Genomic DNA, 21,503 nt, shown 5'->3' with positions numbered 1-21,503 from the left:
AAACGAGCCAAGAAAAATTAAGTTCAATAGCCAGTGCGGCTCTTCTGCTTGATTCTGAGCATGCGTGGAACTTTGTTCGTCAGAATTGTGTACACCCGATCGGAATTTACGACAATGGATTTTGTTGTCGGAAAATTTGAGATCCAGCTCTCAAATTTTGTGTGATGGAAATTCACACACACAGCAACAAGCTCCCATCGAACATTTTCAGTCGGAAAATCCCACCGTGTGTACAGGGCATAAGTTCCATATACTAATTTACTCATAGCCAACACAGCACTGCCCCTTCTCACCCGTGGCCCCCTGGCACATGGAGGCTGCAGTGTTACTGCACCATGCAATCTCACGCATGCACAGTGGGGAGCCAGTTGTGATTTCTTAGGCAGTCACAGGCGCCCCCCAAATCCAAGATGGCGGTGGGAAGAATCGGCCATGGGAAAACAGCACTGGACTCCATTGACTAGTACGTTCCTGCTTTTTACAAGTCAGCAGCTACAATAATTGTAGCTGCTAACTTTTCAGTTTTAAAAAAAATGGCTGACGCTCTTCTTTAAGACTGCGTGTGAATTTTCCAACAGGAACTTTCCATAGTGCTGAAACTGTGTTTATACACAATTTTAGCACTAGGAGGACTAATTGTTTTTTTTTTCCCCAAATAAAAAAAATATAGCCTTCCTCCTCCCAGAGCTTTCCAGTCCAGCACACCAGATATGTGGGCTAGTATCCCTGTAACAAGTGGCCAGCAATCTTGCAGCCCCCCGTCATGCTGATACCAGCCCACATGTCATTCAGTATTGGGGTGCTTTGAAAAGAAAGAGGGGTACCTTCCAAAGTGCTGGTTCTCATTGTTGATGGGTACTGCACTACCACAAGAGAGCCCCTAAATAATTCACTGGACCCTGTGCGTTAGAAATTGAAATAAATTAAAGCACCACACAACAATGGCTTAAAGTGGATGTAAACCCGATTCATGAAATTTGAGCTGGGCACTTATATCTGTAGAGTTTACTTATCTCTCTCCAAAGCCCGAAGTCCTGCTGTTACATTGCTCTGTTATCAGCATGATCATTTCTGGCAAGTTCTCCATCAACAAGGATAAAACCAGCCTGAAATTTGGGTCGTAGATTAGCAGAGAGCTGGTCTTGTCACAGCATAGCTCTGCAAGTATCTTCCTTCCGCTACCTATGTAGAGGGGGAGGTGCCTTTCCTCCAATCAGCTGTCTCACAGTGTATGCCAAAAATCCACTCCTACAGCTGAATGAGGACGTAAAATTCTAACATAATGTTAAAATTCTAAAGAATACATGGTATGAAACTGAAGACGGCAGATATACACGTAAAACTTATGTAAGGAGATTTGTTAAATCTCTGTGTGTTATCAGAGGCTATTCACTTCACTGGGTTTATGTGAGGGTTTACATCCACTTAAAGGCCTACTACACAGGGTCAGTTAGATGCAATCTTATGACTCCAGTAGCAGATTCTTCTGGCTGGAATGACCGGGGCATGCAAATAGCAGCAGCCACTCAGCCCAAATAAACTAATGGTAGGCTGCCAGCAGACACCGCAGTTCGCATATACCTACACACCAAGCATTTATCTGTGGATGTTCGAGACTGGATGCAGTCAGTCCAGTTGCAAAAATCTGCACCTAACCCACCATGTAAAAGAGACCAAAGAATTCTAATTTTACTAATATTTATTTGCCATGTATCATCAGTGTCCAAACTTGTTGTGCTCTTTTTCCAGCAGGAACTCATAGGGGAAAGAATAGTCCCCTTGTGCTCACTGCTCAACCTTTGGGTTGCACAATGGTGAGGGATTCCAGAGGCAGCACAGATTTAAGTACACAGGGAAGTCAGGGGGAATTGTCTTTATGCTCCTTTGACATCAATTGTATGTAGCCAAGTCCCGGGCCTCTCCAGGCCTAATGGTGACCCTAATGGTGACCTCTAGGGATGAGCTTCAAGTTCGACTCGTACATTGCGAAGGATAAAGGGTTTGTTTACCTGTGTGAGATCAGTGGCTTGCAGCAGCAGAATGAACTGTCCCATGTATGGGGTGATATGGCATTCTGGAGCTAAAAGTCATATCTTGCGAAACTGGTCAAGTATTTTAGATGTTATGTATACTTATGTATTTCTAATGCAATCCCACCAATCACAGCCAGTGAGCCAATGAGGACAGAGCCAGGAGCGGGGCAGAGCCATCACTCCATGTGTCTTATGGACGCATAGAACTGGCTCAAGAGCGAGCACACATCGGTACGCAAATAGCAAGTGGCTTGCTATTGGGGGCACTGGCCAGGGGGGGGGGAGCCAAGAGCAAAAGCAGGGGAACCAAGAAGAAAAGGTTTGAGGCTGCTCTGTGCAAAACCATTGCATGGAGCAGGTAAGTATAACATGATTTTTTTATTTGTTTTTGTTTAAAAGAAAACCTTTAATATCACTTTAAAGTGGTTGGAGGCTGAAATGCTATAACATGAGTTAAAATATACATTTGGAATTCAATTTATATTAATAGAGATGGCAGAGTGCATGCTTACTTTTTATCATATGGACTTTAGCTGGGAAAGAAGATTCACCTGTGCACTGAGGTTCTGTATTTCCCTTTTCAATCTACTGGTAGTGTGGGTGGGTTTTCACAGCGTGCTAGTTTCTTGCAGTATATCTGTGAAAACCTCTAAATGTTGTGAATTGCGCTTCTTCCTTTTACACTTACTCATTATGGTAACTTGTAAGGTGTTAAGCATCTACAGTATATTGCAATTTTTATTTTTTAACTGGGTGTAGCTTTATCTTTTTTTTTTATTTACTACCTAGAAGCCTAAACATCAGGTAACAGAACATAATTTGTAAAAGGTATATATTTTTATACATCTATAGGTATATAATATTATAGATACAGTATACAGTGCATCCGGAAAGTATTTTCAGCGCTTTACTTTTTCCACATTTTGCTATGTTACAGCCTTTTTACCCAAAATTCTACACACAACACCCCATGATGACAACGTGAAAGAAGTTTGTTTGAAATCTTTGCAAATTCATAAAAAAAAGGGAAAAAAATATTCACATGTACACAAGTATTTAGAGTCTTTGCCATGACACTCAAAATTGAGCTGAGGTTCCTCCTGTTTCTACTGATCATCCTTGAGATTTTTCTACAACTTGATTGTCCACCTGTGGTAAATTCAGTTGATTGGACATGATTTGGGAAGGCACACACCTGTCAATATAAAGGTCCCACAGTTAACAGTGCATGTCAGAGCACAAACCAAGCCATGAAGTCCAAGCAATTGTCTGATTGTATCGAGGCACGGATCTGGGGAAGGGTACAGAAACATTTCTGCAGCATTCCAGGTCCAAGTGAGCACAGTGGCCTCCATCATCATCTGTAACTGGAGGAAGTTTGAAACCACCAGGACTCTTCCTAGAGCGAGCCACTTGGCCAAACTGAGCGATGGGGGGAGAAGGGCCTTAGTCAGGCAAGTGACCAAGAACCCAATGGTCACTCTGACAGAGCTCCAACGTTTTACTGTGGAGAGAGAAGAACATTCCATAAGAACAACCATCTCTGCAGCACTCCACCAATCATGCCTGTATGGTAGAGTGGTCAGGTGAAAGCCACTCCTCAGTAAAAGACCTATGACAGCCAACCTGGAGATAGCCAAAAGGCACCTGAAGGACTCTCATACCATGAGAAAAAAAAAAAAAATCTCTGTTCTGATGAAACAAAGATTGAACTCTTTGATTCCAACAGGGCAACACCCCTAAGCAACCAGCCAAGTTAACAAAGGAGTGGCAATGGGACAACTCTGTGAATGTCCTTGAGTGGCCCAGCCAGAGCCCAGACTTGATCCTGATTGAACATCTCTGGAGAGATCTGAAAATGGCTGTGCACCAACTCTCCCCAACCAACCTGATGGAGCCTGAGAGGTCCGGAAAAGAAGAATGGGAGAAACTGCCAAAAAATAGGTGTGCCAAGCTTGTTGCATCATACCCAAAAAGACTTGAGGCTGTAATTGGTGCCAAAGGTGCTTCAACAAAGTATCGAGGAAAGGCTATGAATATTTATGTACATGTGATTTCTTTTTTTGTTTTTAATAAATTTGCAAAAATTTCAAACAAATTTCTTTCACGTCATTATGGGGTATTGTTTGTTGAATTTTAAGGAAAATTTTGGAGGATGTAACATAACAAAATGTGGAAAAAGTGAAGCACTATGAATAATTTCCGGTTGCACTGTGTTATTCTGTGTAGAATCTAAGGGAACATATCAGTACATAAAGGCATTCCAGTAAATAAAGGGATGTAGCAGTCTTCTTTGGTCCAGAAATAGTTTGCTCCTATGTGCTTCTTGGTCTTCAGAATCTGCTACAGGGAATAGAATTCATCAATGTGAGGCGGAGTCACTCTGTGCAAATATATTTTAGTTATAAAATATTTTACTGTTTAAGAAGACATCCTATAGAAATGATTTTTTTCTGACTTTGTAGTCATTTATATAATAATAGTTATGTTATTGTGTCGTTTTAGAGACAAAACAACAACAGTTGACCTTGGTGTTCGCTCAATAAAGGCAACAAGAGAAAAACAAAGACAGCAGTTCACAGTTATCAAATCAATTACCCATCGGAAATTTAATGCAAAGAAACATACAAACAATCTCCAGCTTCTGCAGGTAAATATACCAACACACTATTTGTTGTGCTATTTAAAAGTAATGTAACGAGTGATTGTAAATCCCCACTTTGTAAAACAACTCATTCAGTTTAAAACATAAATTAAATTCAAAACATTTGGGTATAGATCTTAAAAACATTATTTATACCTTTTTCACCCTTTTTATAAGTAATCACACCACTCCCTCAGCTGCATATGAGCTAGGGAAGGAGAAACAGCAGCAAACTGATATTCCCAGTGAAGGGCTGTGCATGGGGTAGAGTGTCAGGACAAGTCTTATTATGTAAGGAGAGCAGGCTGAATTCCTGTGCCCTCATGCCTAGTGTGGTCGTTTAATAGAAAAGCAGAGGGAGTGGCAGGAACACCAGGGATTTCACACAAAGGAAGCAATACAAAGTACAGGAGACTTTCTCATACAAGTGCACGGTACAGCAAGCATATCAGGAATATAAAATGCTGGGTTTACATATTCTTTAAGGGTCCATTCACACCAGATGCTCTGGCATGTGATTATTAGCATACTCATAAACTCATAAACATATACTCATAAACATTGTAAAATTAATATATTTCAGTAAAAGTTCATGCCAATGTGTTGATGTGCACTGTCCTGCCCTGAAATAATGTAGAACAGGCCCTACTTTCCTTTGCATCAATACACACAGTTGCAGTACATTGGTTCGGCAGTTTCACAGTTAAAACAGGCAGGTGACATATCCCCTCCTCACCACCTGTCAAACTACCTCTGAAAACTGATCCACCATTTTATTTTATTTTTTTCAACAATGATAGTCACACATCTGAACAAGCCTTTAAAACCCTTTCTGCTCCTCTTCCTTGTCCCAGTGCGAAATACATTTTGGAGTATTAGCACTGTATTCGTTTAATACAAAAACAAACAGATGCGGAATTCAAATTTTATAAGAGTGACTGAAATTATCCCTGGGCACACTGGCTCCAGTTCTACAAAATCGGAAACTCTCCCCAGGAACAGGGAAAGGACCCAGAGTTGAGAATCCACATACAGTATATACACTATATTACCAAAAGTACTGGGACACCCGCCTTTACACGCACATGATTTTTAATGGCACCCAGTCCGTACGGTTCAATATTGAGTTGGCCCACCCTTTACAGCGTCATCTCTTCTTAACAAACAAGCACGGTTCTTTTCGTGTGAAAAGTGTCAACTGATCATCATTGCAATTTTGTCTGGTTCATGACAATAGAAATTTCTACAGCATCTTTTGGATTCAAGTGTGTGATCAATCGTTTCTTCTCTTCTTGATATTGCCTACGGTGATGAGCCGGGATTAGCACCTTGGATCGGGTGTGTCCATGCTAAATACTAACCTGAACATAAACTATAGAAAAAGTAAAAAAAAAATGTCTTTAACTAAAATAGCTTGCCTGAGCAGCTTATTTAAAGAGGAATTAAACCCTGATGAGTTTTACTTCCTCTTTGTTTCCCTGCAAAGGTAAAGCATAATGGACTACTATGCATCACATAGTAGCCCATTATGTCACTTACCTGACACAGGAGCCAGTGATGTCACCGCTGTCCCCTCTTCCACGAAGCGTCCATCTTCCTTCCGGGTATCGTGGCTCCAGCGCTGTGATTGGCCGGAGCCGCAATGATGTCACTCCCGCACATGTGTGCAGGAGCTGCCACTAACAGCATGATCGCCATTAGCAGCGGCACGCTCAGTGCACCTCTGTTTATGGCGCACACCCCGTAGACAACGGTGCCTATCTTTTGCAAATATCTTCCTAAACCGTGTAGGTTTAGGAGATATTTCTTGCACCTACAGGTAAGCCTTAAGGGCTTACAGGCCTTAAGGGCTTACAGGCTTATCTGTAGGTAAAAGTGATCTGTAAGGGTTTACAACCACTTTAATACAGTGCTTTGAAAAAGTATTCATACCCCTTGAAATTTTCCACATTTTGTCATGTTACAACCAAAAACATAAAACATAAATGTAGTTTATTGGTATTTTACGTAATATACCAACACAAAGTGGCACATAATTGTGAAGTGGAAGGAAAATTATAATTTTTTTACAAACACACATAAAAGTGTGGCGTGCATTTGGATTCAGCCCCCTTTATTCTGATACCCCTAACTAAAATCTTGTAGAACCAATTGCCTCCAGAAGTCACCTAATTAGTAAATAGAGTCCACCTGTGTGTAATTTAATCTCAGCTGTTCTGTGACACCCTCAGAGGTTTGTTAGGGAACCTTGTTGAACAAATAGCATCGCGAAGGGCTAAGGAACACACCAGACAGGTCAGGGATAAAGTTGTGGAGAGGTTTAAAGCAGGGTTAGGTTATAAAAAAATATCCCAAGCTTTAAACAACTCACAATGCACTGTTTAATCCATCATTCAAAAATGGAAATAGTGTGGCACAACTGCAAACCTACCAAGACATGGCCATCCACCATCCATCAGGCCAGGAGAGCATTCATCAGAGAAGCAGCCAAGAGGCCCATGGTAACGCTGGAGGAGCTGCAGAGATTCACAGCTCAGGTGGGAGGATCTGTCCACAGGACAACTATTAGTCGTCCACTCCACAAATCTGGCCTATGGAATAGTGGCAAGAAGAAACCCGTTGTTGAAAGAAAGCCATAAGAAGTCCCGTTTGCAGAAGCCATGGGGGGGGGACACATGTGGAAGAAGGTGTTCTGGTCAAATGAGAACAAAATTTAACTTTTTGGCCTAGAGGGGGACGGGTCACCCGTTTACGTCACCATGTGGCCCTGCCTCAGCTATATAAGAACTGTCACCCAGAAGAAGCGTCAGTCGGTGGGAGCCTCCTATGGAGGTGGAACGGTTGTGTTTTTTATTTATATTTTTTAATAGAGGACTTGTCCCAAACTGTCTCTTGTCTTTTTTACCATTTTTGACACTTTTTTGTGAAATGGTAGGGGTACAATGTACCCTGTCAACAATTCACATAGGGGGGAGGCTGGGATCTGGGGGTCCCCTTGTTAAAGGGGGCTTCCAGATTCTGATAAGCCCCCGCCCACATACCCCCACAACCACTGGGCAAGGGTTCTGAGGATGAGGCCCTTGTCCCCATCAACATGACGACAAGGTGCTTTGGGGGAGCTACTCCAAAGCACCCTCCCCATGTTGAGAGCATGTGGCCTGGTACGGTTCAGGAGGGGGGCGCTCTCTTGCCCCCCCTCTTTTCCTGCAGCCAGGTTGCGTGCTTGGATAAGGTATGGATTTGGGGGGACCCCTACGCCATTTTTTTTATTATGGCACAGAGTTCCCCTTAAAATCCATACCACAACTTTACAGGCATACTATAGACACCCCCAGGCATGATATTTAACCACTTCAGGCCCGGACCATTTTGCTGGCCAAAGACCAGACCACTTTTTATAATTCGGCACTGCGTCGCTTTAACTGAGAATTGCGCGGTCATGCGACGTGGCTCCCAAACAAAATTGATGTCCTTTTTTTCCCACAAATAGAGCTTTCTTTTGGTGGTATTTGATCACCCCTGCGGTTTTTATTTTTTGCGCTATAAACAAAAATAGAGCGACAATTTTGAAAAAAACACATTATTTTTTACATTTTGTTATAATAAATATCCCCCAAAAATATATAAAAAAAACATTATTTTCCCTCAGTTTAGGCCGATACGTATTCTTCTACATATTTTTGGTAAAAAAAAAAATCGCAATAAGCAATTATTGATTATTGAAGGGGTTAACCAGTGGGTGGCAGTGGAGGGGTAAGGCTGCATTCACACCTGAGGGTAGCGTTTTTTGCGGCGTTTTTTACCGCGATTTGTGGCGTTTTTTTACCGCGATTCACTGCGTTTTTTTACCGCGTTTTGCCGCAAATTTCTGCAGGGCAAAAGGTCACCAATGTTAAAAGAAGAAAAACGCCCAAATCAGCCCCATTCGCGCGACAAAAAAGGGTCCGGAACTTGTTTGAGCTTCAGGCGTAGGGCTTCAGGTGACTTGGAGTGGAGATGTGAACCATCTCCATTGAGAATAATGGATTTTTTCCCCTCCAGCATTTTGTAGCTTCAGGCATCAAGCTACAAAACGCTTAGGTGTGAATGGGGTCTAAGTGTTCCTAGGGGTGTGTTACTAACTGTTGGGGGCTGGGCTTTCATTTAGTGAACACTGATTTCTGCTCCAATCACATGGAGCAGAGATCAGCGTCACTTGTTGCTAAGCAGAACGCGGAGATGCTGTTTACAACGGCATCTCTCCGTTCAGCAGCCCCGCGAGACAATATGCCCGGTATGCCCGCGGCGATCGAGTCCGCGGGATCCGCGACCGGACTCACGGGGGTCCCGACCAGCATGCGAGCGTGCTGCCGGCGGCGTGCTCGCAATGGCAGGGTGGCATTAAACATTGGACATACCTGTATGCCAATATGCCTTCCCGTGCCATTCTGCCAACGTACATCGGCGTGCGCTGGTCGGGAACTGGTTAAAGGAATATTTAATTTTTATTGTTTCACTTTAAAGCACTAAAATAAAAAGCACTGCTCCCGAAAAAAAAATACGTTTGCATTGATACATGTCCCCTGGGGCAGGACCCGGGTCCCCAAACCCTTTTTATGACAATAACTTGCATATAAGCCTTTAAAATTAGCACTTTTGATTATTCATGTTCGTGTCCCATAGACTTTAACGGTGTTCCGGCGGCTTTCGAATTTGCCCCGAACACCGCATATTGCTCGGTGTTCGCAGAACATCCGAACAACCAAAGTTCAGCCCGAACTTATTGTCTTGTAACAAGACAAAATTTGGGTACTTTTTCAAGGCACTGTAAGGCCGCGTACACACGGGCGGATTGTCTGCCCAACTAAGTTCGGCAGACAATCCGACAGACAGTCCGTTCAAAATTAGCATGAACGGACTTGACCACACACGATGAGCAGACAGTCCGCTGAAAGCGTGCGTGATGACGTGCACAGCACGTACGACGGGACTAGAAAAACGACATCCTATACACTGCAATGCAACCTTCGGCCGTGTAAACCCTTTCTGAGCATGCGCCATACTTAGTCCGTCCAACTTGCCTACACACGAGCGGACTGTCCGCTGAAACCAAGTTTGGACGGACAAAACCAAGTTTGAACGGACTGTCTTACGGAAATTCCGTAAGACTTTGTTCGTCAGACTGTCCGCTGAAAAAGTCCGCTGAAGCCCACACACGAGCGGATTGTCCGCTGAAACACTGTTCAGCAGGCTAAGTTGGGCAGACAGTCCGCCCGTGTGTACGCGGCCTAAGTGAGCATTGTCACCCTATGATAGGTAGTATGTAACTGGTAGGATCACCAGGTGAAAAGGAAACCTAAAAAGAAAAGGTAATGCAGCCCCAAAACGTAATGATTTGTAAGCATTAATATATACAATTTGTGACCTTGGGTTTAGATCAACCTTAAACATGCTAAGGAATTTACATGTTGTATTTCTGCTGCAATTAACTTTTTTATGTTATTTTAAAGTTGTCAGGCAAAGCAACTTTAACAAAAGATGTAGGTGTCGTACGTCTTCCAGAGACATTTCCAGAAGTTAAACCCGGCAGTGTCTGTGATATAGCTGGATGGGGGAAGACCAATAACAAAAATTCGTACAATTCAGACAAGTTAATGGAAGCAAGAGTGACGGTCATAGACAGGAAGACCTGTGTTACCCAGTGGAAGCCAACAGTTCAGATCACAAAGGACATGATGTGTACCAGTGGGAAAGAAACATCAAGGGGATTCTGTAATGTAAGTATCAAAACAATGCACTACAAAAGAATGTGCCCACAGGACATCAGACTCCATCTGCACCATGTCTGCAATGTCCCTGTACTTGGGCACTGTTGCATTGGGTCACTGTACAGGTAATTATATATATATGTATACGGGTTCAGGGTACACACCTGTAGTTAAAAGGCAGAAATAATGTCTTTGGATTCAGTTTATCTGTTTATTTAGGGCTATTTTTTTAACTGCTTTTTTATATTCCTTTTTTTCTTACTGTAGCCCCCTCTAATGTGCAACTAGCGTAGGTGAATTTATGTCCTTTGACCAAGCAAAACAATCCCAGTGTGACATAAATTCCTTTTACTGCTGCTGCAATCACCATGTTGGATGTCACAAGTCAGATGGTTAGGACAAGGATCTGACTTTAATGATATTTAATGGGCTGAAGTAGGACCAAAGTAGTACATAAACCTTTTTCAAAGTTGGACTGACTTGTGTCCACCCAGTTAAGATGGTTCTCATAGGGAACCATTGATTTATACACGTCATGAGACATGTGCTTCCAATGTTGGAGCGTATGTCATACCAGTGTAAACCCAGCCTAACGGGCAAGTCTCTGGTACCTCCCCCTGGGTCTAGAAGCTTGGAGAAGCTTCTGGAAATTAGTGGGTGGAGGCCAGGATGTCCTGATCTACATACTTGAGGGAATCTGGCCAATCCCCAGGCAGGGGGCCTGGCAGGGTGGCTGGAGCCTGGCCAGCAGGGGAGTTAGGTAGAAGATGGAGTGCTGAGGTATCTGACATGTGACCTAGGAGGGGAATCCCAGACCTGGGGGCTCTGTCTCTAGGCAAGAGCTGAGGAAAGGAAGGAGAGGAAGCCTAAGAGAGGGCTCTCCATTACATTTGGGTCTTGTGCAGAAGACATCTGGGCCTGCATGGGAAGATCTGGTCAGCTGGAGGCCTGAACAGGATTCTTGCCCAGTGCAGCAGGGAGAAAAGGACAGCGTAGGTACCTCAACACTCCCAGGGACATACAAGGGGAGAGACTGCCAGACGTAGCATACTTTCCAGGGACAGCTAAATCCCAACTCCATGTCCTCTGCGTTCTTCAGAAGCAGTAGTGAGAGGGCTGGTAGTGTCTACAAGCATCAGGACTATGTGGTGTTCTACTAAGGAGACACTATACTCCTGCATACAGTTTGGGACCTTGTGCTATTTCACTAAAGGAGAATGAAAGCTCCTAGTTCATAAAGAACTTTGCCACTGCTCCATAGAGACATGCGTTTATTCTGGAGGGAGTACAGTCCAGGATCTTCATCTCTTTTTGTACATAGAGAAGGAAGTTTTTCCTCATCTGTTGTTCTTCAAGTCAAGTTGGGCATTCCATAATCCCTATCCAAGATTTTTCCCAAACAAAAAACAACAAAAACAAGCATATGGACTGATTTATTGTGTTTGGATGCAAGTTGGAAATGCGTGTTGCCTGACTGTGCAGGAATAGGGGGAACCACTAAAGTAGAAGGTAGCGCTACATAATATTTACATAAAATGCTTTTTTACAAATATATAATAGAGGTTACCATGACAAAGGTGGCTAAAGAGATAGCAAAGGAGTTGGTTGGCTGTTTGTCTCTCTAAATATAATAAAACACCCTCAATTAATTATGTCATGTTAAAACTTAACTCCTCAAACAGCTAAATACAGATGTGGGAGCTCTTTACCTACCAAAAGGATTTGTATTTCTGTCTATCTAGTTCCAAGATTCATACAGCTCTGTCAAATGCTACTTTATTCTTTTCTTCTACATGTAAGGGACCTGGCTTTGCACAACGGTTCCTGCCAAGCTGTCCCAGGTTCTGTCCTGCTTTTTCTATAGAAATTATACACACATACAGTGGCGGCCTGTCCATAGGGGGCGCCTGGGTGCCGGGCACAGTGCAATATGGGAAGCGCCATGTCGATGCAATCATGAGATTGCAGACGAGGAGCTTCATTTGCCGAAAAAAAACTTGCTCTGTGGCGTGGCCGGGCGAGTGCACTGCATACACTACTGATGTCACTCAAGGAAGTGACGTTGGCATTCGTCCGCTCAGTCCAGCACAGGAAATGGATGGTGCAGTTCCTGCACCACATCAGATTCAGAAGCATGGCTTACAAGTTACACCACACAGTTCAAGTTTGTTTCAAGAAACATGATAAAATTCAAATTAAGTTTAACCACTTGCTTACTGGGCACTTAAACCCCCCTCCTGCCCAGACCAATTTTCAGCTTTCAGCGCTGATGCACTTTGAATGACAATTGCGCGGCCATACAACACTGTACCCAAATGAAATTTTTATAATTTTTTTCCCACAAATAGAGCTTTCTTTTGGTGGTATTTAATTACAGCTGGGAGTTTTATTTTTTGCTAAACAAAGAAAAAGAGATGCAAAAAAAAAAAAAATCATGTTTAATAGTTTGTTATAAAATGTTGCAAACAGGTCATTTTTCTCCTTCATTGAAGTGCGCTGATGAGGCGGCACTGGTGGGCACTGATAGGCTGAACTGGTGGGCACTGATAGGCTGCACTGGTGGGCACTGAGGCATAGTTAAGGCGGCACTAATAGTCACAGATAAGGTGGCACCGATAGGCACAGATAAGGCAGTACTGATGGGCAAAGATTGGCACAGATAAGATGGCACGGATGGGTGGCACGGATGGGTGGCACTAAGGGGCACTGATAGGTACCACTGATAGATGGGACTGATGGGCACTGATAGGTGGCACTGATAGGTGGCACTGCTGGGCACTGATGGGCGGCACTGATGGGCACTGGTAGATGACACTGATGGGCATGGATATGTGGCACTGGGGTGCAGCACCGTTGTTGAGGCAGATTGTGGGTACTGATTGGTGGCAATGTGGGCACTGATGGGTGGCACTGTGGGCACTGATGGGTGGCACTATGAGCACTGATGGGTGGCACTGATGGGGGGCACTTTTTTTATTACTGAGGTGGCACTGGCAGGGGGCAGGTGGGCACTGGTAAGCTGGCCGTGATCGGGACTGATGTCCCGATCACGGCCGCCGTCAGCGCGAGGAGGAAAAATATCTGATTACCGGCTCAGTTGTATCACATGATCAGCTGTCATTGGCTGATCGACCCCTTGTTCCGATCCGTGATCAGGCGAGTCTCATAGACTCGCTGATCACAGAGCGCACCGCACGCGCCCCTCAGGGGGCGCACAGGCTGCTCGTGCACGGGACGACGTCAATAGACGTCGTCCCGGCAAAGGAGGTCCGCGCTGTAGCCGTCATTTGGCTATAGTGCGGATCCCTAGTGGTTAATTACCTCCAAGGATGCAGCCTCCTCAGTCACTCCTTTGTATATCTCCAATCTCTCCTCCTCTGTGAGGATAAAAGGCAGTCCCTTAAAGCGAGGATCCAGTGCAGAGGCTGTATGAAGGATCTTCTTTTCTGCCTCACTGCTGTACCTCTTCTGGAGATCTGTTCTGATGGCATTCTTTATCTCATGGATCATGGGTGTGTCTCCCATAGTGTGTGTCATGCTCTGAAGGAGTTGTGCATTTACAGGGACAATGAGAGAAACTGTTGGATTGCGCTCTTCTGACATCAGCATGGCTGCATCCTTCATTGGCTTTAATGCACTCACAGCGTCCTCTGCGTTTGACACATCTGTTTTGTTGAGCATGCAGAGATCGGACTCTCCTTTTCTGACTTCTGGAGACAGCAAGGTGGCACAGACTGCAGGTTGTTGTTCTAAGAACCTCTCAACCATGTCGTATGCACTGTTCCATCTTGTTGGCACATCAGTTATCAGCTTATGATTCTTCAGGCCAACACATTTCTGTTTCTCTTTTAGACAGTGGCTTGCTCTAGTGCTGCGGTGAAAGAATGTGGATATCCGTCACACTCTGCCAAGAAGCCTGGAGAGTGTGGCCACTTTCAGTGCTCGCTGGGATGCTAGGTTTAGTGTATGGGCGAAGCATTTCACATGGGGGAATTTCCGAACTTGAGCTGCAACTATCATGTTTGATGCATTGTCGGTCACAAGCACTACAGATTTATCGGACAGTTGCCATTCTTTCACAACATGAAACAGTAACAGATGAGCACACGTGTGAGACTCATAAATGGCTCTCATTTGCAGCACATGCGACAAGATCTGCCACTCCTTGCTAACGTAATGTGCTATTATTGTAACATAAGGCCGCGTACACACGGGCGGACTGTATGGCCTACTTAGTCCGTCATACAATCCGACGGACAGTCCGTCATACTTTCGAATGAACGGACTTGACCACACACGGATAGCCAAACAGTCCGACGAAAGCTTGCGCGATGACGTGTACAGCACGTACGACGGGACTAGAAATAGGAAGTCCAATACACAGCAATGCACCCTTCCGCCGTGTAAATCCTTTCTAAGCATGCGCCATTCTTAGTCCATCGTACTAGCCTACTGACGAGCGGATTGTCCGCTGAAACCAAAGTATGACGGACAGAATTTTGAAAAATCCGAAATACTTAGTACGCCAGACTGCACGCTGAAAAAGTCCGCTGAAGCCCACACACGAGCGGACTGTCCGCTGAAATGTGTTTCGACGGACTAAGTAGGCCATACAGTCCGCCTGTGTGTACGCGGCCTAAGACTCCGTCGTGACTGAAGTCCATGAATCACGCGTTATTGTGGCTCGACATTCTTGGCTCATTGACGCAATTATCTGAGCTTTGGTTTCATGGTAGAGTGCAGGTATAACGTTTTCTGTAAAGTGACTTCGTGATGGGATCTTGTAACGCGGCTCTATCGTCTTCAACAGGCAGCAAAACCCAGGTTTGTCCACAACAGAGTAAGCGCGCAGGTCCTTAGCTATGAAAGCTGCTACAGCTTTTGTTATTCTCTTCCCCTTTTCAGAGTTGGGCGGCAAAGTTGAGAGTATTGCATCAATTCTTCGCTGAGCTGGGTCTATTTCCTTGGCACTGGTGGTGGTGGTGGTGGCAGGTGTTAGCATCTCTCACTCTGAGTGAAAACGGCTAGCATGGTTTCTCAAATTAGTAGTATTCCCTAGATATTTAATTTTTGTGCGACAGGCTTTACACATGATTTACACAGGCTTTATGACTTGTTCAATTCGTGCTTCCCACTTTGTTCATGTTCATAAAAGCCAAAATGTGTCCAGATGTTTGCTTTTAAAAAGCTAGGTGCATTTTTTATTTCTCGTTCTTTTTGTTCTCCTTCTGCCATTTTTACTAGTCTAGCATCATTCCATGTAATTGTGACAGGGGTGATGAACAATGTTGTCTACAAACTCTGTCAGTATTAAAAAAAAAAAAAAAAAAAAAAAAAAAATGAAGTGGTTAAGCCTAAAGCCTGCCACAACAAGATCACCAGAAAAGTAACAAGTTTCCTCTACTAGTATGATGTATGTAATTGTATATGATACGTTGAAAACAAATAGCTGACAAAAATCCTATTCTACCTCACACGCTGTCGCTAGCTACTCGCAGTCCCACTTGCTAGTTGATAATTGCTATGTGTTAAAAATGCTCCCTCATCTTATCTGTGCTACTACTAGGCTAGCCGCTGCCCGCCGTGGTCATCAACTGCACTAGTGGTCACTGTCAGTGGTCATTGGTCATCGACAGCCGGTCACATGAACACATCTCTCTATCTCTCCTTTGACAATCTTTGTGGCACACTGGCATTGAGAACACGTCAGAAACACAGAAACAACATATGTCCCATTGTCCCTGTGTCCCACTAACATGCTCCTGCCCCCATTTCATTAATTATGGTTTTATGTATTTTAAAAACAAATGAAACAGTAAAGTAGTTAGCCCAATTTTTTGGTATAATGTGAAAATTTGGCATATTTGGCATTTGTATTAAATTTACAGTGACGGACAGAGATACAGATTATATGATATTTTTATTATTTATATTATATTATATTATATATTAATTTATCTTAGTTTAGTAGTATAGTGTACCGTACCACTTCTTTTAGTCTAGTACCAGTGTGTCACAGAAAGACAGTCAGTGAGTTACCTGTGATGATGACCACGAGTGTTTGAGCTGAGCAGTGCTGTTCTGGTGCTGGAGTGGGTCTCTCTCTCCTCCTCTCCTGCTTGTGATTGAGGACTGGAATCTGAGGACAGGACAGAATGACAAGTTTAGTGAGTGTACTAGTTCTTCCTTCATACTGTGTGTGTGTCTGTGTGTGATAGTGACACTGACATGACAAATGAAAATGACACAGTCAGTTACCTACCTGATTGATTTGATGATGGTACTCTGACTCTGAACTGAGTGACAGTGTGGCACTGTGTCTGACTGGCAGTGGCACTCAGGTGCTGGTCTGGACTCTAGATGGAACCGGTCTCTCTCCTCTCCTCTCCTGCTGCTGCCTGTGGCAACTTGGAGTGATGACAGTTGGATTGGACTAGGACAAAATCAGAGTGGCCTAGCTCAGGTCTCTCTCCCAGTCCTGTGTCCTCCTGAGTTGGGCGACGGGCCTGCCGGCACTGACGGACGGTCGGTCTCCCTCTCCCCCTGTAACAACGGCAGCCTGTGTGTGCTCAGCTGTGCAGTGTTCACACAGCACACAGTGGTGGGGAGGAAGGCAGCCCTCTGGGAGGAAAGCTCTGGGGGGGGGGGAACTGTGACTCGGAGGAGATCGGACATGTGTTGTTGCTCTGCTGCAGGGCTGACTGTCTTCTTGTCTCCTCTCTCTGAGCCACGACACAGGGGGATGACATCAGCGGGAGGCGGGAGAAAACGCAGTGAAAGCTTCGTTGATTTTGGCTCCACTCGGAGGCAGGGCATGGCACAGCGGCACTACGCGAGGATGGTGTCATCCTCAATAATTGATTCCTTAAAGCTACAGCATCGATGCTGCATCGTGGATGGTCGAATGCCAATGCATCGATTTGACGATTAATTTCAACACCCCTACTAAACTGGTGTAGCACTCAGGCCTGTCGAGACAGGACAGGCAAAACAAGCAATTGCTTGGGGCCCCAACCGCGCCACTGCTTCCTATAAGCTGCAGCCTGTAGCGTGGCCAAGCTCCTCTTCCTTCCTCCTGCAGTCTGCACGTTACAGGAGATTCCGTTTCCTGTTCCCGGCCGGACTGACAGCAAGTGCTCACTTCCTTTCAGTCTGGCCGGCCGGGAACAGAAAACTGAATCTCCTGCTGTGCGGTAGGGAGGGGGGGTTAAAAAGAACACAGGGGGAGTCATCAAGACCAATTTAGTAATAAAAATATGGTAGCTTGCTGACCATAATAAAAACAATTTTGCTTGGGGCCCCCAAATTCCTTCAAACGGCCCTGGTAGCACCCTCCTAGTTGGAATGCTAGGCAAATTTAGTTTTGGCTCCATTGTAATCAGTTTAATGGTGATCAATTGTTTTGATCTTCTCAGACTTCCTAGGTTGAGAATTTGATTGTTTCCTCCTGCCTCTGGAAGAAGCTTCTAGAGCACAGGGAGGGAGATTCAAATGATCAACTGAATATTTATCATACCCTGGTCAATCCTTGGAAAAGGACATCCAGAAGGTGTCTGGGTAGGTGATAACTCTGCAGGAGCCATGAGGAGTCCAGGGTTCTAGCACCCCTGCCCATAGGAGAAGGACCACTAAGACAAGAGACCAACATTTGGTAGACCAAGGCCCTGAGCTAAAAATAAATGCCTGCTGAAGGGTACCGTTTCAGGGTCCAGGTCTGGAGGGGGACTTTGTAATTTCCCTCATTAAGGATCTACTCATGGAGACTGGGTGTCAGACATTTTTGGGGATATTGTGAGTAAAGATCTTAATGATGAATGATAGTTGCACAGAAGCAAAAGGGAACCAGGGGCTAATGATTGTGTTACCGGCCTCAAAATGTGAATTAAGAGAGCCGATGATTGTAGACGCAATGAGATAAGGTGATCAGCTTGGCGTGGACTGCAAAGAATCACACAAACAGCATGAGATATGACCACTGACTTTATGGCTGGAAGTAGTTTAATTTTTACATAATACATCTTTTACATTTTTATAGTCACATGTTTATAACCATTAACAATATATATAATACCGATTTTAACTAAAGTATTTTAAAACGTAGTTATAACAATGAACATTACTATATTTTATAACATATATATCCCTGTTATTCAGTGTTATAGATAATTATCTTTATCTCTCTGGTACACTTTAAGTGTGCAATAATCATACTAGCAATGCATTGCTTTAATACAAATATTATCATGGTAGTACTCTTTTTTAACCACTAGATGGTGCACATTGCATGTCTGTATGATGCAATACATAAGCTTTACATACAATAGGTTTTTTTCTCTATATTAAATAACAGAAAACATGTGCTTTTATAAATCTATGCAATTTCCAATAAATCAGGTTTAAATATACCTATTTAGAAAGGTTTAGTGTTTATCATAGACATTTGTTCTGACTAATGCAGTATTTTCATGTTCTTATGCACTTTTCACTTGTTTCTGACACATGCTGTTCTAAACTTCTAATTACAACAAAACTATAGCATAAAATCTGCTGAGACTTTTTCTGCATCTGCTCAAGATGTTTAGGAATCTTTCTATCCCAGGTTAATACAGATTAGGAACAATTTAGAGTACATACCTGCAAAGAATCACACAAACAGCATGAGATATGACCACTGACTTTATGGCTGGAAGTAGTTTAATTTCCAGTCACATGGTGTGTGGCCTTATATAGACTCTGTTTGTGTACCTTCTCTGCCATCTACTGGTTATTAATAGAATAGAAGGGAGATGTTTAGAAATATTAAAAAAAAAATGAATATGTACTTTGCTTTGGGGTGTCTGTTTTGTGACCATATAAACCCCAGTCCGTCACAATTGCCCTATGTTTTACAGCTGTGGGGCCTTAGATATACTGACATCCCTAGCTACCTCCAAAGAAGCTGCTATTGAGAGGGTAGAGAGAGAGCTCTGATGCATGCAGGTACTACCAGCCCACCCGGCTGCTCTGAGGAACTCACCAGAAGAAGTGATTGGGATTTAGCAAAGCACTGTCCCTGGAAAGTATGCTACGTCTGTCAGTCTCTCCCCTTGTATGCCCCTGGGTGTGTTGAGGTACTCACCCTGTCCTTTGCTCCCCGCTGCACTGGGCAGGCCTCCAACTGATCAGATCTTCCCATGCCAGCCCATATGTCCAAAGGTAATGGAGATGCCTCTCTTAGGTTTCCTCTACTTCCTTTCCTCAGCTCCCAGCTTGGTGGCAGAGCCCCCCGATCCAGAGATCCTCTCCCAGGCTACAAGGCAGCGACCTCAGCACTGCATCTTCCCCCAGGCTCCCCTGCTGGTCAGGGCTCCACTATATTTTAGGGCTGACCCAGCCACCCTACCAGGCCCTCTGCCTGAGGATTGGCCAGATTCCCTCAAGTATGCAGATCAGGACCTCCTGGCCTCCATCCACTTACTGCGAGAAGCTTCTCCAAGCTTCTAGATCCAAGGGGAGGTACCAGAGACCTGCCCTGTGGAGTCTGATCTAATTGCAGACTAACACAGTTACCATGAGTCACCCAAATACATTTACCTATACTAGTTGCACACTAGAGGGTGCTACATATAGATGTTAGCGCAGTACCTTATTTTAAATTTTGTACATACCGTGATTAATATCTCATGATGTGTCTGCAACTGATTTCTGTGAGGTTTTGTTTGTTACACAAGCATGCTTTTCACCTCATTGTTATAAATTAAAAGAATCATACTCTAACCCCTCCTGTGTTATTCTTTAGACTATTAATTGTTGTTAAAATTACTATGTCTTCATTTCAGGGAGATGCTGGAGGTCCAATAATGTGTGGAGGTTTCCTGAAAGGCATAATGTCCTTTGGATCTCTGCTGTGTGGAACTCCCAATGGGACTGATGTCTCCACTCGTCTGACTAAAGACTACATGAAGTGGATCAACAAAGAAATCAAGAAAAGTCCATAGACATAGATATTGTAGTTATATGCTGTATCAGCCACTGGCCTTTCATCATTCTTGTAGACCCAGAATTAAAATGTTCCCATGAAAATTGTTTGCTTTGTTCCTCTATAGCCCAAAGTATACCTCTTTTTTCTACAGCAAATAATAATGTGTGTTTCTACTCATCTTGCTGCTTTCTCCAATTAAAAAAAAATAGCAGTTAGTATTTGGTCTATAAGTTTCCTTTATCAGTGTAAAAAAAAAGAAGTCAAGTAATCATTAAACACAATAAAGCAAACTATGGGATTCATCAAACCTCACAAACTTGACCTTCACTTAAAGCGTATCTAAACCGCGAAATAAAAATGTAATATATTGCAACTTAAAGTGTTTTTTTTTGTTTTGTTTTTTAGATTAACAAAGGATCCTGTTCCCTTAAAGCATGCTATACAGAACAGTGCTTGTTCTGTATAATTTGGCCCCCTGTAACACCTGAAATCCCTGGCTGATCCTGACTGGCTATACCTTTCCCCCTGTACGCTGACTCTGATATATCAGGGCTGCTGAGCCCTGGCACCATTGTCAGCGCAAGTGCCTCCGTCATACATAGCCTGCTCTCCTGTGTCTCCTTTGTCCTCATCCCCTCTCTGTCTGCCCATACCAGTGCCCCCCCCCCCCCCCCCGCTGCTGGTGCTCTCATATCTGCAGCTAAATGCTGTAATCCCCTCTGCACCATTATAATAAGTGTCCCTGTGCCTGTGTAATGTAAAAAAATCTGTAAAATTGTACCTATATGAGCGTGGCTCCCGTCGCTCAGCTGACTGTCGTCTCTCTCTCTGTCCGCTTTTCCCCTCCTCCCCGGCTGATGTCAGCGGAAGGCTCGGCCCCGCCCACTGGAACTGTGAGCCGAGAGAGAAGAGAGCTGATAAGTCAGCTGAGCATCGGAAACTGAGCTTATATAGGTACAGATCGGCAGATGTTTTATATTAAATAGGCACAGGGATACTTATTATTATAGTGCAGAGAGGATGGGAGGATTTTGTAAAAGTGGGTTAACAACCACTTTAAAGAGGAAGTAAACCCTGATGGTCTGAAGATGTTACACTGGTGCTCCAGAAACAACGTC

At 44.0% G+C, this 21,503-nt stretch overlaps 1 protein-coding gene across 1 annotated transcript in view; it reads left to right on the top strand.

The window, feature by feature from the left end:
• Nucleotides 1-20,764, top strand: part of LOC143940918 (granzyme A-like) — a 28,618-nt gene extending 7,854 nt beyond the window's left edge. The window contains exons 3-5 of the mRNA XM_077462739.1: nucleotides 4,539-4,683; nucleotides 10,167-10,433; nucleotides 20,243-20,764. Of these exons, the coding sequence (XP_077318865.1) occupies nucleotides 4,539-4,683; nucleotides 10,167-10,433; nucleotides 20,243-20,401 (571 nt within the window). The 3' untranslated portion in view covers nucleotides 20,402-20,764. The remainder of the gene's footprint in view (nucleotides 1-4,538; nucleotides 4,684-10,166; nucleotides 10,434-20,242) is intronic.
• The last annotated feature ends 739 nt before the right edge of the window (nucleotides 20,765-21,503 follow it).

The sequence above is a fragment of the Lithobates pipiens genome, unplaced genomic scaffold (assembly GCF_037356315.1).
Source record: "Lithobates pipiens isolate NorthernLeopardFrog02 unplaced genomic scaffold, aLitPip1_a1.2 Scaffold_3, whole genome shotgun sequence".
Taxonomy (NCBI): Eukaryota; Metazoa; Chordata; class Amphibia; order Anura; family Ranidae; genus Lithobates; species Lithobates pipiens.
Note: the sequence above shows the minus strand (reverse complement) of the source record. Positions and strands in the feature narration are given on the sequence as shown.